General features: G+C 34.9%; 1 protein-coding gene across 1 annotated transcript in view; it reads right to left on the bottom strand.

Annotated features, from left to right (window-relative positions):
* ASCC3 (activating signal cointegrator 1 complex subunit 3) overlaps positions 1-16,281 on the bottom strand; it is a 232,247-nt gene that overhangs the window by 145,235 nt on the left and 70,731 nt on the right. Inside the window, exon 10 of the mRNA XM_057364088.1 lies at positions 9,505-9,669. Coding sequence (XP_057220071.1) covers positions 9,505-9,669 — 165 coding nt within the window. The remainder of the gene's footprint in view (positions 1-9,504; positions 9,670-16,281) is intronic.

The raw sequence follows: 16,281 nt of genomic DNA, 5'->3' as shown, positions 1-16,281 counted from the left end.
AGCCCACTACAAGTGGCCACGTCTGGCATGAGCAGCCACAGCCATCCCTCACCAGCCCCTGGGCATCTGTGGTGCAAAAGTTTTAATTTACTTAGTGTCTGTACACTCCTTYATTTTGAAGTGTGAATCTGAAGCACAGTTACCACCTGTTGATATATGTAGACTTGTAGTTTGTTCACAACTGGCTGATAATAAGTACAGCAATCTTAAAGTGTAACTGAGCTCCCATCTGGAGAACATTACTTGATTTTGCTAAATTCAATAACAATTTTTTTTTTTTTTAAATCTCCTAAGAGCCCGAAAGCACTGGTTTGAAAGTAYGCTCAGTTCCATCTGAAGGCAAGAAAGCATTTCAAGTATTTAAACAATTAACAAGAACTCTGCTTAATAACCATGGACATATGTATTTTTACAGCAATTAAATGCAAGATGTTTGTTCAAAGATTTCTTTTRAAATAAAAACAGTGCCTAGAGAATAGTTACAGTTTACTGAGAGTTGCCACTTTCAAAATCTTACTAAAACAAAGAAGCCACTTAATGTCACTGAAATAGCAGTTGACCCTGGAGCTAAGGAATTTATTGAAAATCCTGAATTAAAACTCCACATGACAACTGCAGCAGAGAGTTAACACTGACATGTAAATCAGATTATTAAAATATATATAGCACATCTTTTAAACTCCTTCCACTAGACCAGGTTGTCCAGGGCCTCAGCACTTCAAGGGATAGGGCATCTACAACTCTGGGCCACCTATTCCGGTGCCTCATCACCTTCATAGTCAAGAATGTCTTCCTAAGATACAAACTAAACCTCCTCTCAGTTTAAAGCCATTCCCCCTTGTCTTCTCACTACATGTCCTTGTAAAAAGTCCCTCTTCAGCTTTCTTGTAAGTGCCCTTCAGGTACTGAAAGGCAGCAAGATGACCCAGGTGCCTTCATTTCTCCAGGCTCAACACCCATTTCGCTCAGCCCTTCCTCACAGGGAAGGAAATCCATCCCTCTAAGCACCTTATTAAGATTCTAAATCATTCCATCAATTTCCATAAGCTCTTTCAAGGCCATCCAAACAAAAGCCTTTATTTTTTTACCATCTACTTCTATATTTGCTCCATAAAATATACATAATTTATATACATATATAAAATAAGATGCAAAAAGAGGTACAGTTACACTAAAAGAAAAAAAAATGTATCATAACAATCTTTCCAATTATTTTATGTTGAGATCAAATTTGAACTGTAAACTAAACACATCATCACATGCTTATAGAGAATGAGGAGCTATTATTCTTTTAATCACACATGGYAGTATACAAACACCAGTGACTAAAACTGTGCTAAACTTGAAAATAGAAAAAAAGGACTATCTGAATATGCAACTATACTACATGACTTATTTTTTGCATTTTCACTGTGATTGTAATTCAGTTTCAACTATGTATCTATTATTCATCTATCCAAGCACTATAGAAACCTGTTTTTTCCAAAATGGTTTTTAGAACTCTAACACATTTTTAAAACAGAGTTGTCTGCATGTATTTTTCAACCACTTTTCTCTCTTCCCCTTGAAGAGCAGGCACTAACATCTTTCGCTCTCAGGTGCTTCTAAAGATCAGTAAGCCTTGAAAGTCTGTAGAAGCCTTTTTAAAATACAGACTATCCAAAAATTAGTATTTTTAAAGTACTTCTAAGTACTTATTTGATCCTAGAAGTCCCAGCTAGAGATTATGCTTTCATATACAAGACAACCATGAACCCACAGTCTGTTCCTGAAATGGCAGTAGAACTTAGAGATAAGACGTATAGGATGACAAAGTTTTCTGTTTACATTGCTTATTAGTGACTGGTGGTAGCCAGCTGAGTGTCTTTTCTTCACCACTTTAACAGGGACACAACCTCTAACATTTCATTCTTCAAATGTGTTTAATAATCTTAATAAAATAAAAAGCACCATTTGAAACTGTCAAGGCTTTCCTTGAAAACCTGAACCGACACAGTATTTGCACATCCGGTTCTTTAAAAGCCTCACTATGTTCTATTGATTTGATRTTACACTGGAAATAAGAAATAAAATTGCCATTGCTATATTTAATTGACATATCTAATTAGTACATCTAATTCAGAAACATTCATGATGGCATGTGGAGAATTGACAGCATGTCCACCAGACACATTCACAGAACATGATTASCACACCATGAAATTCTGTGTATGCAGAAAAAATAATCAGAAGATAGCTATCCAGTATCGATTTCCACACTCAAGAATCATCTGTATTTATGCTGTAAATGATAAAGGATCAGGTATGGGAAGTGCCTCTCTGGATTGTAAATTGATCACAGCAGGATCATTTTCTTCCTAATAGGTTTTAAGATTTGCATATCATCTCGTTACACTACAGCCGCCTCTTGAGAGCACACAGAGTGTGCACAGAGATACTCTTTTATCTGACTTCTAAAGTTCTTCCTGAACTCTGTGATCTTGGCAGCCTTCCCATTTCCATGTATTAAAATATCACATTCACAGAATGAATTACAATCAAGCTRGAAAGCATATCTCTGATTGTTCAACTTGAGCACAGAATTAAGTGAAGCAGACAAGTTTACACATTTTAATCTTTGAAGAATTGTGTGCTGGTTAGAAATTAATCTGATATTCAGGTGACCCAGGACCACTTCAATACTCCCTCTTCAGTTATTCCTTATGCCCTTCAGATGTACACTAAAGACAAGATACTCAAAATCAGACATTAGCATTTCTTAGTTTTTGGTGCAGATGTGCAAGAMGATGAATTCTTAAATTAGGTTCTTGAGTCCCCTGTTCCATGGCAGCAAGAATGAAGTCCTACATATGGGGATTTACATTAGTTACTAGCTGGATGTGTCCTACCCACAAAATGGCTCTATGTCTCATTCTCTCACAGGATCTGTACGATTTATCCAAAACAAAAGAAAAACAGAAATGGAAAAAGAATTGAATAGTGCTCAGGGCATTAAGAAAAAACAATATTAAAGCTGTTTTAAAATTGTTAAGCAGGAAGTTTGTTAGAATGCTTCATCAATGTTTACTTGTTTATTGCTATATTGTTTGCTAGCAATGAAAGAGTTAAGTTGCCAATAAGTCCACATAGGCAGCAATTTTCTAGGTTTAGGAACAAAAATGGAAAAAACCCTGAAATTGCAAAACCAAAGTACATAGTAAAAATGCAATTACTAATACTGTTTTGAAGATTCTATATAGGACGTTATCTACAACTCACTCTGCACAGAATGCATTTGTTACTAGGCAACCATCTAGTTAAGTAATTTTATTAGTTTTACTCTGCATCCAATGAACCCTGAAAATACTGTGATCTCAGTCCTCCATTTAGAATATATTTAAAAATCTAAAGGTACTGAGAAAATGTAACCATGCAGAAAGCACTATTAGAAGCCATATTATTCTSCCTCAGCTAAATATTAGGTATGCATTACTTTGTCTTAAGAAGTGACATTTTGCATATATCTATTAAGAGATTCCTATGCCCAGCACAGTTCCATGTCAGTTCCTCCTGACTGACAGAATGCCTTTTCATGCTATGCTTACTGTTTTGTTCCCAAACTAAGAAATAAAAATACCTCTGAATCCTTCCACAAACTAGTTTCACCATAATATGAAAGAACACAAAATGTGCAACAATCACTATTACCTTTTAAAGTCCACAGGCATACCACTAAAATGGAAAAACAGTCACATATCAATAATAAAAAATGAGATGAAGAATGACTTCCTGACATCCCTTCCATGGAAAGCAAAAGAAAAGCTTTTGAAGATTAATTCAAATGTCAGATACAMAACATTTTCCAAACAATGCAGATTAGGTTTTATTTTAAAGAAGAAGTTTGTTTGAAAAAAGTAATTTTTACRCAACTACAAGGTTATGCAAAAGATAAAAAAATAGATCTAGACTCATGTAAGACTCAGACATACGGCTGAAAAACATACTGCTTAAAATACCATCATAAAGTAGCAAGAAAACATGTATTAAATTTATCACAAGCTGATGAACTGACAGATTTTAAAAGAATGTATAATTGAAAAACAGCAATTAAAAAGGGATTCCTCTAATTGCTTTCTAAGCCAAACTCTATTCAATGATTTTATCGATGATATGCAGTAAAAATAACTGGTGACAAGAAGAGMAGGTGATTGGCAGAATTAATATAACTGATGCATGTGTCAGCCATACAGATAAATCTAGGYTGATAGCCCCATTCAAACTAAATTTCTTTTCATTTAGCTCATTCTGTCACAGGCCACAGCTGCAAAATGAGACAYTATTCTCAGGAAACATTCTTATAGCAATGAGTTAATCCTGCAACAACTATAAAGATGTTTGAGGATTTAAGAAACGAGTATCTGAATGCAAGCTCCAAAGAAGATGTGCTAGCAAATTAAGTACATGCAATTCCTAAAGGTATAAAAGRGACAGAGCTGTGTAATTGAAGGGAAACACTTTACCTTTGTATATGCCAGACCAAAACTAACACAAAAGTCCTATCTCCAGTTTCGTTGACATGTTTTACAAATACAGTAATGAAATTAAGAATGGACAATGAAAAAAGCCCCACAACACTATCATTTGAAACAGAAAAATTATTGTAGGAGACTTCAGTAACCTTGTTTGCTTATCCTTTAATAAAAGATGCTGAGAAACTTGATTAGTCTATCTAAGAAATATCAAAGAGACWAAACACTAATAGCAAGTGAGATGCTATAATCTCACTCAAGATGAGAACTGAAGTACCAAATGAAATGCCACTGMCATTCTAGTCCCAAAAGACGCATCTAGGAACTACAGTGGGCTACCATTTRACATAAGATATACAGATCTCAGCAGGTGGTTTTATGTAATTAGCTGTAAGGCTTTACTTTTTTTTTTTTAACATTGATCAAATTATCATAATCAAGAATGGGATTCCAACCACTTAAAAATCCCAAATTTGATAGCAATTACAYATTTGGCTTTGGGTGAGAAACATCTGAATTTGTTTGCTTGTGATCTCTAGTAAGAGTGAAAGAGGGAACCAAAGGGACAGAAGAAAAAGGGATAATGAAAATAATAAGGCACTAGAGACACCGAAAATTCAAAGAAAGAGCAAAGCAAGCTACATTACAACTGAGAGGAAAAGCTGCTAAAATAAGGTGTCATGAGAAAAGAAAGCTCAGAAAGGAAACTTGAGAATTTCCAGGGGAAGAAGAACTCYACCATCTCATGGTCACTGCAGTCAAAGCTGACTTTGATCTTCCCCAAGAAGCCACTCCTTTTTTGATGAGTAAAAGGTACAGCACAGCAACTCTCCTTATTGGCTACTGTATTGCCTGGAGGAAACATTTCTCATCAATGTATTCCAGGAACCTCTTGGATTCCTGGTACTGCTGTATTATCCCATTTATAGTAATAGAAACTTTGTTGACCTGATACAAAAACATAAAGCAACTGAAACTTGAAGAATGAGACAGTGCTGAGAACAATATTTATGTGTCTGGAAGCTTTGGTATTCCAAAATCTGAGAAAATTTTTAATATAGATTTTCTTTTCTTTTATTTAATTTGTCATTCACATACTTGAGGGAAGGCATCAAAACTTGTGTATCACTCAAATATAGTATTTGGTATGGTTTTTGTGAAAAAATATCCATAAGCRGCAAGGAAGTCATCAAAATCTCTGAATAATTATAACAAAATATTTCAGTGGCCTTTACAAGCAGTCAATTTTTTTCTTTCAAGATAATAACCTTAGTATATTGCAGTACTGTGAAAAGTTTGATTAAAAAGTTTAAGCATTTCAGTTTTTCATCTGCATTATGCTCTGGACTAAAACTTTAAACATCAAAGCTATAAATTGGATTCAAATAAGTTGTTTGATGTTATACCTACAGTACAGAGCTCAGAGCAATATTCTCACCAAAATGTTTAGCAAAGTCAATTTAAATCACTTGCAAAAACATTCTCTAAAATTTGAAAAGTGCAAACATGCACAAATATGCTCTTCATTGTGCTATGAGTAAAACTGTCAGCAATTCCCATATATATGCTCCTTCCAGGTTTAAATAAAACCTAATTCTAAAAAATGCCATAAGTTAAAATGAGYGTGTTAAAGTCTTACAGTAAGTGGTGTGACTCAGTGTTCATCTGGAGGAAAGAACATCAATCATTCAAGTATTTTGAGGAACAAATTAGGACAGAGCTGCTAATGCATCAGAATATTCCTGCTTTAAGAACGCATTTGGATAGCTGTATTTTTACTTCATATCAACACAGATCTCAAAACATTTTTTTTCTGGAACAGTTGTGGGCCCAAGTAGCTAGATGAATACTAATTCTTAAAAGACAAAAAGACCCCAAATCACTCTTTTTTTTTTAAATTATCCACCATCTAAACAAAACACCCCTCATACTTCCAGCAAAGCAAGAGAGATGCTTTTTCTCTAAGATATGTTTATCTAAGATWGGATAACAAACCCTGCAAAAAGTAAAAAGCACTACACTACACATCCTGACCTGCACAGGAATCATGACGTTATCTCATATCCAAGCTAGTGAAGTATGATCCAGGTGAAACTACAGGTACATGCCATTATGAGAGGTGTTATTAGTGATTTATGGAAAAGGCTGAAGTAGTATTCAAAGGAATTTATCACAGTTCTATTCTAGAAGTGATAAAAGAAATGACTGTTCCAGGTCAGATCAAAAATTWCACAATTTGAACGCACTGTCACCTGCAGGAGCCAAAAGGGAGAGTACAGAAAGAGGAAAAATGTCAATGATATTTACCAGAATAGATCTCAGTTACTATAGTGCCAGTCTGATCTAGTGACTACTGCTCTGCARTGGATTTTTCTTTGACTTACTTGTTCCCTATTGCAAATTAGGAAAAAATAGTCAATATTTTGGATGTCTTAAACCAGTACACAAATCAGRTAATTGATTTCAGCAATTATTGCAGTGGTGTAATTGACATAAAGATACTTCAGATTAATGCTGAGTTTTGTTTTTTTTTGTTTTTCAAGAGCTGAAMAATTATTCTTACCTCCTGTGTGCATGAATACTGAACGAGTATGATATTTCTATGGATATCAAAGAAAAGTAAGTTCTATAACTACTTTTAGAAAGGCTGGAGAGGAGATTCAAATCATTGAATAGAGAAGAGCATTCTCCAGGGATGGGCTGAATATTGCTTTTGTTACTGCTACAGGGACATTTATATATTTGTATCAAAATATATAAATCARAATTACGAACGGGGAACAAAACTAAAGAAAGGCAACAATATTTTTTATTAAGTAATATTAAAACATTAGATGGGATTTTTTTTTATACTTTGCACATTTATAACAGTATTTTCACTAAACTCCAGTGAAATTCTCCTGAAATCAGAAACATTATGTTTTGTTTTTTTTTACTGACTGAGTAAAAGTTTCAGTAACTTCAYAGAATACTCAAACTTCATAGAACTATGCCTGCAAGCTCAGATGCTGAAGTATAACATTTCAGTGTAATTTTAAAAGGTAATCCTCTTATTATTTGTTTTCATATTAAAAAAAGTAAAACAATTGCACAAAACATCTTGTGTTTCTTTGTCCCCAGGCTCTCTGGGAGGCCTCCAAATTGAAGTATTTTTGTCAGCAGTTGTTTTCTACAGTTCAACTCTGAAAAATTCTACAAGTAATTTTGCTTTCTTTTTAACTTTGGGGTTTTTTTGGTGTATTTTTATACTGTAAATTTTTTCTCTCCTAAGATACCTACTTCTAAAGACACACAGGGATCTCCAGTACTGCCTTTCTTATCAAATAAGAATAAATAAAGTGGTGAGATGGTCAGTTTCAACATTTGTGTATTGCTTTACTTCCCAAATGTTTCACTTAAGGAAAGGTTACAACTGGGTTGCTTCAACTCCAGCTGAATTAAATTCCTACTTGGTAGGTAAAACAAACCTTGAAATCCTAGGAGATTAAAACACCCTTGAGAGCCATTTKTTAAATGAGTGCTGAAGCAAGATATTGCTATATTACAATAAATGCACTAAGGAGAGGATTCAATACCCAAGACATAACTGGCTCAGATTTTATATTCCTTAAGTTACCTGCACAGGCTTGACAGACACAAAAGGGAAGGACCAAGGGGAGATTTGTGTCCCAACAAAGCAGAAACAGAATGCCAAGCTGAGTAAAGTACGACAGATAAAAGGGCTCTCAACATCTATTTTGGATAGCTGAAGCCTWTCTTACAAGTCTCACAAAATTTCGCAGCAAGAAATTAATGTCTTGCAATCTGACACGAAGCAAATTATTATCATGGTCACTGTTAAAAGCTGAGATGCTTTAAAGTAAAGACACCTAAGGAAAACAAGGTTATCAAAACCATTTAAGAAATAAAATACAATATCAAATAGCTAAATTTTAGTGCCTTTCAGGTAGTGTAAACTTAGTTTCATTTGAAGAATTATTACTTGCATTATTCTTTATACAGGAACTTTATACTTTCTGTACTGGATTAGAGCAGACATCCATTTTATTCTGTTCTTAGCAAAGTTGGAATCAGATGATTCAAAAAGCCTTAAGGTTCATGTAGCCCTACCATGGAAAAAGCTAAGAGGCTTTAAACATTTAACATGCTACAAATAGAGCCATAACAATAACTGTTTCATTTTAATTTGTTACAGGTTACTTGTATTGACAAGAGTTTTGCTCTGCATCATAAAAAGAAAAAAATGCATGCTATTCTCCCCCTTGCCATTTTTTATTTATCCTAAATCCTTCCTTTTCATTCATCTCCAAATTCCATGTTTTACTTTGCTTGTTTAAAAGCACATCTCACCATTGAGAACAATCTTATTTATTGCCTAACTCCAAATCCTATTGTACAAGACTCAAGAAAAAATCCCTTTTCTCTTTTTTCCATTTCAATCTTGGTATTTAGAAAATACCACTAAATCATGGGGAAAAACAAAAGGACCATTTATGCTAGACTAAATATGATGCAGTATTCTTCTAGCAGTGCTGAAAGTTTTACCTAAATTTAAGACACTGCTCTTAATTAAAACAAAAAAGAAATTCTCCTAGGAAAACTACTAATTGAAAATGAGCGTTCCTGGCAAGAAAACAATTTCAATTTTGGTTATGTTAAAACATTAACCTGACTATTATTTGCTTAAAAATGTTTAGTTTTCCTGTAACTTGTACMGTAGAGAAAATTAAGCAAATAAATTATAAGTAAAGAAACAGCACTGTAATAAACTATGCATCTTAGGAATCCAATATTTTAAACAATACAGAAAGGAAGGTAGAAGCCAAAAAACATTTCCTCACTCTTAATAAACAGCTTTAAAACACAACAGCTGTAAAATAAATTGTAAATTGCCTAAGCATTTCTATTTAATTGTCTAAGCATGGTACCCTTTACAGTGATATCCATCAAGTCTTGACCGAAACAAAATTATTTTGAAGATTTTTTACTCTCTTACCTGTCGTAAAGTACGTGCTACTATGCTTTCAAGTACTGGTCCTCTGTCTTCATGCAATAGATGAACTTCATCAAGAATCAATAGTTTTACCARCTGAGAGAGAGCTACATCACCAACACTTTTTCTTGTCACTACATCCCATTTCTCTGGAGTAGTCACAAGCATCTAGAGAGAAGAAAAAAAAAAAAGAAATATCAAGCACTTCTCAAATTAATTGGTAAGACACAAATTTATAAAAATACGGTAATTTAACATACAGCAGAGCCAATGCAATGTAGAATTTAAAGTTATCATAAGTTTACCTACTTTATATACGAGGCAGATGCAGTTTGCTGCATCTACATTTGTTGAATAGCCATTAGTAGGATTCAGTATGGAAAACCATATGRAAATATCAACTAATCACTTCAAGCTACTGTGCCCCATTTGTATACATTTTCCACATGAAAACATTTAATCAACTATCCAGAACCAACTACTTAACATTATCACTTAATATTTGTGTTTCACTTAAATCACCTGTGATAAAATATTTCTAACCTTCTTCACAGCCCAGTAAACAAGATCCTCCCCTCTCACTTAAGTTTGAATTTATAGTTCACAGTTCCCCACAAAATGCTTTCTTCCTAAGGCATCCTTTCAAATTGTACATTTTGATATCTCGATCCTAGCACTGGCAAAACAAATTGAACAACTTCCAGCAGTCCTGGACAAGGTAACTTCCAAATGTCATTGTTTCATACAGATATGTCAGGCCATTCCTCCAGCCTATYGATGTCCCTCTGGATGACAGCACAGTCCTCTCTGTATCAACCACTCCTCACTGTCTGCTCAGCCAAACCATACATCAACAGCCTTCTTCATGAGGACCTYATGGAAAACACTATCAAAGCCTTTACTGAAAACCTAGGTAGGCAATATCCACTGCTTTTCCCACATGTACCTGGCCTGTCATTTACAGACAAATTTATCAAGCTGGCCAAGCAAGACTTCCTCTTGGTGAAACCAAGCTCACTGCTCATGATGCGATTTTCTTGTTTTTCAGGCTCCTGGAAACTGTTTTTAGGATTAGCTGTTCCATCACTTTCCCATATGAGGCTGACCAGCCAAGCATTCCCTGGGTCCTACTTCTTGCCCTTGTTGAAGACAGGAGTGACATTTGCCTTTCTCAAGTCTTTGGTCACTTCTCCCAGCTACAATGGTTGATCAAAGATTGTCAAGAGCGACACTGCAATGACAGGAGCCAGCCTCCTTAGCACTTGTGGATGCAAATCAATCATGCTATGGATATATGTGTCCTGCTCTCTTAATTACTCTCTTAACCTGATCCTTATCCACCAAGGGCACAATTTACTTGCTCCACACTTTCCTGCAGTTGCTGGAACCTGGGATTCCTGAAGGCCAGTCTTACTAGTAGAGATTGAGGCAATGGAGGCATTCAGTACCTCAGACTCCCCTGTGTCCTGTGTAACCAGGTCCTCTGTCTCATTCAGCAATGGGCCCACATTGTCCTCAGCCTTCCTTTTGTTGCTGATTTTGTTTGCTTTTATTCCTGAATAGATTCAATTCCACTTGGACTTCAGCTTTCCTRATTTCAATCCTGGATGGTCAGACGTTTCTGTACTCCTCCCAGATTGCATGTCCTTTTTCCTACACTCTGTATGTTTGCTTTCTTTTTGCTAAGACCTGGAGCAACTTGTTCATTTATGTGGGCCAAGTTCCTATTCATTCATTTTTGCCCAAGTTCCTATTCGCTGGGATGGATCACTCTTGAAGTTGGAAGAATATTAACCAGCTTTCCTGATACCTTGAACTCTCTCTTCCCTCCAGAACCTTATCACATGGGACTTTTCCAAGCAGATCTCTGAGCTGGCCAGAGTCTGCTCTCCTGAAGTCCAGGGTTGTGAGTTTGCTTTTTGATCTTTTCTTCCTCCTCCTCAGGATGCTGAACTCCAACATTTCATTGGAGTCTGTCTTCAATCTTCAGACCTCAAACACATTCCTCCTTGTTTGACAATGAGGTATGGCAAAGCACTTCTCCTCCATGTCCTCTCCAGCTACAGAGGAAGAAGTTCTCATCASCTCACTCCAGGACCCTCCTGGATTGCTTGTTCTACTGTGTTTCTCTCAAAATATTAGAAAGAAATATTTCTCACAAAACACAWTTATGAAAATGCATTTATGAATACTTTTTCTTCACTTGGTCTCTACAAGATATATCCTGATAGTATTTACTTATTCTCTTCAGAAAAAAATATTTTTTCCTGCACTGCTTCAAAATATTGTTCCAGTCCAATTATTTTACCATCAGCACACATGAGCCTTTACTAATTACCAAGAACTACTCCTGAAGACACTTTGTGATATTACAGAAAAAATATGTTCATTTCCTGTAATATTTAAAACTTTACACATGAAAGAGTCACTGAGTCATTGGATCACAGAGAGTGGTGATATCCGGGGGGTATTTCCATGGTTTGTTTAAATATTACTAKGTGCATTTTATTAGCAAATTCAGATTTTTCAAATGCTTGTACAAAATAGTAAGTGTAAAAATGTATGCCCATAATTTATGAACTGAATTGTAACACTACTACAGATGCAGCTGTTAGCACTTTAAAATGAGCCATATCAACCACAAAATATTAGCAGCTGTACTTCCACAGAACATTAATTAGCAAACAGTGAGGAAATATATTTAGCAATGCATATTAAGGCTTTAAGGTGTGAAATACTACAAATGCAAGCTACTTAACTAATTTGCTAAATCTAAATTGCCAACATTCAGATCACAGCTTTTTTTTTTTTTAATGTCAGTCATGTTATCAGGATATACATTTAAAATTGTATCATTAATTCTTCTGTTTCTGAGTGATGACTAAATATCCATTATAATGGTCTTTTACTTTGATCTTATTTTAAAATAGCAATGTTCACAAAGCAATGACCTGAATTTCAAGCCAAACTAAATGAGACAGTATATCAAGTAAGAAAAGAAATCTCCAGAGAATGTTTTGCTAAAGAATAGGAGTAGCTCTTACATTTATTTTTCAGATAGAAATTGGGGGAAAATATTTTTAAAAAAACCCCAGCCAAACAGATCAGCTTTGTCGCTGCAAATTTTAAATTGAATTTGAATACATAAAATGCTATTAAAAAGTATCAGCTAAAAGAAATTGCTAACTATCAGCAAAGGCTAATAAATTTTCTTTTCTTTCAATTAAAACAATAAACCAAACACAATTATGAGTCATCTCATTATTAGTTTTAAATGCAGTAGTGGCTTTTTTTTTTATAATTAATTTTCAGAGACAATATATTTAATCCTTGAAGTTTAAAATCAAAACACAGATTCAGCAAAAGGATTCTGCTTTCTGTTCAGGGACAAGAGAAGGACACAGAAACCAAGTATTAAAACACCTTTTCAATATATTCTTCTTTTACATGGACTTGAGTTCTCAGCACACTGAGCAGTGTGTTCATTTATATTGCTGTTTCACCACTTCACCTCTTTCAGTGTTGGAATAGCTAGAAAATAAAGTGTCACATTTGCTTAATGAACTGCAACTCATGCAAGGTATTTCAATCTGTTTTTTGTATTAGGATATGGCTGAATAGAAATGGGTTAACTGTCRATATTTTTACTGTCAAGTTAAATTTCTCTACGCACACACACTTCTCTTTTCCCGGTGTTTTTTTGATAATTCATTATTCCACACTGACTTTTTCTGTTTGGGAAAACATGCGCTTTTCACAAAGTCTTCTGTCTTAAGTGAGCACTGCCACTCAATTTCACTATTTCACCAGAAGAGTTAAGAGTTTAAAAACCATAATCCATATATTTAAACTCAAAATGATGCCATTTAGCTTTGGGGTTAGTTAACACATCCCTACATGATTTTACATAATGTTCAGGTAAGAACTCAAAGAAAAAAAGTTCAATTATTTCACTTCAAAAAATTATGTCAAAAGGGACAACAGAAGCTGATAACTTCAACATGAACTTACAAAATTTCAAGAGACTGTGAAAATGCATTTTCTATAATTGCATGATTTGCTAATTATTCTTGTCAGGTTCTCTTCAGACCCCTTTGAAGCCAGATTTCATGGTAAAGGGAAGTTACATTTTCACTACAGTTTCAGAAGATCAATGTGTTGAAAATGCTGGGKTTTGTTGGTTTTAGGGAGATTTCTTTAATTGAAAAGGCTTATTGTCTTACTGAAATCAAATGGTCTTCCATTAATTTCTAAGAAGTTAGAACATTTATTTCTAGAAGTTGGCACAGCCTTGAAGGTTTATGTTTTCAAGAGCTTATTTTCAATTCTTTGAATTTTTTTCTACTTTTAAGTTCTTTTAAACACATCKTGCACATGACTACTGTTTTCTGCTTGAATAATTAGTACACACACACTCTGAGACTAGAAAAACTATGGTAATCCCCTCAAATTTACWCTCCTACAAGTCCAATATGAAAATATTCCAGAACAAAGTACATAAAAGACTTATAGCACAACATACTTATAGCATGACATGCTACAAAATTCACTGCTTCTAAGTTCTTCAAGAGCATTTTTGAGAAGTTTCTTTAGCCACTTCAGCTTTTGCCTGTCACTCATCTAACCTGCTGTCCCTTTCATACACACAACAATATATCAAAATTCAGACACACACCCTACCTCACCCCCAGCTTCCTGACTACTAGAATTGCCACAAAATAATCGGAAAAGACCTGGATCACTCTTCCTAYGTGCCAGATATCATCAAACCAGGTATAAAAAACTGGTTGAGTCAGATCTCAGCTTAAGCATCAACTAGGATGATAGGAAAAATCCCCATGCCCTRTGCTTGAGCACGTTGTATTTTAATATGTGGTTACACAGATTTCTATAAGATAAAAAGCAGAAAAGTACCTTGTACCGAGACTGGATAGTCTTGATATTCTGAGTATCAGCACTATTCCAGAAATAAGCCTGGATGCTGCCATACTGAAAACAATGCAGCAGCAGTAAAGTGTCTTTAATTAGCAAAAGATGCAAATGTAAGTTCCTTTATGATATCAAAATAGTGCAAACACATAGAATGGTACACACATCTACTCTTAAACATTTGAACTATAAGTTTGAATTYATATTATTATACATGCTGAGCATTAGAATCTATCATTATATCTAGAAAGAAACTGGAGAATAAACTCAATATTACAATGAACCAATCCAGAGGCCTTTGCATGGGAGAAGATTTTGGATGTCAAATGATCACAGTAATAAAGATTGTATGTTATGGGAGGTTTCCAAAATCAATTTATCTCCTCAAAGCTGGATCAAGGTCTAGAAACATGTCATAACCATATGTCATCTCATGCTTGCAGCATAATAGAGATATTTTCATATTTAACACACCTATATAAAAGCACTACTTCCTCYTTGAAACCATTAGAATTATGATAAACAAACAGAAAATTCTCCATTTATGTTTCTCTGTGAAGTTAACAATATTGCTTCTCAAAGCATGGATTAAATCTACAAGAAATACACATTTCTACTGTAATTTCATCCTTTATTTGCTTTATCCTCATAACACTTTTTCATTTTGCATTAACATTTCTTTGTACCTGTCCCACTTTCTATTAAGTAACTCTCAATATAACAGTATCCTTAGGAAAAAAAAAGAAGAAAACTTATTATACAAAAACCTTATTACACAAAAACACACCCTGCTGCCTGTGGCTATGTGAGCATCTGTTCTCTAAAGGCTTCCTCCTGTGCTCCTCCTGCTCAGTGACCAGTGATGCTGGAGCTACTCACTTTGCTATTAGCACAAAAAAGTCTCATTGAAGACATGAACACATGGCAGCCAAAACTAAGGAGAGGCAAAGAGACAGAAACAGCTAAAATGTAACCTGGAATTAACTGAAATATTTATTATGCACTGGAAAAATGCATGTTAGGTATTTCAGAAATTTGCCTTTTAACAACWTAAAACAATGATCAGCTGCAATTGGAAAGAATTCAATTATTTGCAGATCAGAAGGATTTCTTTTACTAAAATTAAATGTGATTAAATCAAGCATCATTCAAAATAGGGGAATTCAGTAAACTTTCAAAAAAGAAGTGTTTTCTGAAATGCCTCAATGCTGCTGGAGAAGAAACAATTTTAAGGCTGAGTTCAGTAGTATATACAGTTAAAGAAAAAACATTGCATATATACTAAATACAAGCCCTAAGGATCTAATACCATTGGAAGGCATGGAACCAGTCTCTTTCTATGTTTGCATGCAGTAAATTTGCCTCCACCACAGGGATTAACCATGACTGGATAGAAATAAACAATTCTGGTCTACCCACTGCTGGTTTCTTCTTACTATTCAAAGACACTCCCTCAAAGATCTGCCTCTGTAGATTTCAATTAGTAGAATTTCCCTGTCTTTATTGTTTTAACCTTTCTACTGGTCTTCTCCTTTAYACACATCCACAACTTCCCCTTACAACATCCCCAAGGAAGCTTTGCTCAGTCACAGCCAGAGCTYCTCATCTTCTGACAGCTTTTTGGCAAGAGGGTATGGGCAACCTACACAGTTTACTCAATTCATGCTGTAACTATTTATCTTGGTGGTTTGTTCTGGCAGCAAATTCACTGCAAGATCTTAACTCCTGCAGAAATGGAGACACAGAAAAYTGCACACAACTACACACATCCACCCAGAGCAGACTCTCATTGGAATGCAGCACATTCTGCAATTCCGTAGGCAGAGCTGCTATGCTGGGGCTTCACATGAG

This window comes from Malurus melanocephalus, unplaced genomic scaffold, assembly GCF_030028575.1.
Source record: "Malurus melanocephalus ecotype Western Australia unplaced genomic scaffold, MMel_1.1 scaffold_35, whole genome shotgun sequence".
Lineage (NCBI taxonomy): Eukaryota > Metazoa > Chordata > Aves > Passeriformes > Maluridae > Malurus > Malurus melanocephalus.
The sequence above is the reverse complement of the archived record's forward strand: the minus strand, read 5'-3'. Positions and strand labels throughout refer to the sequence as shown.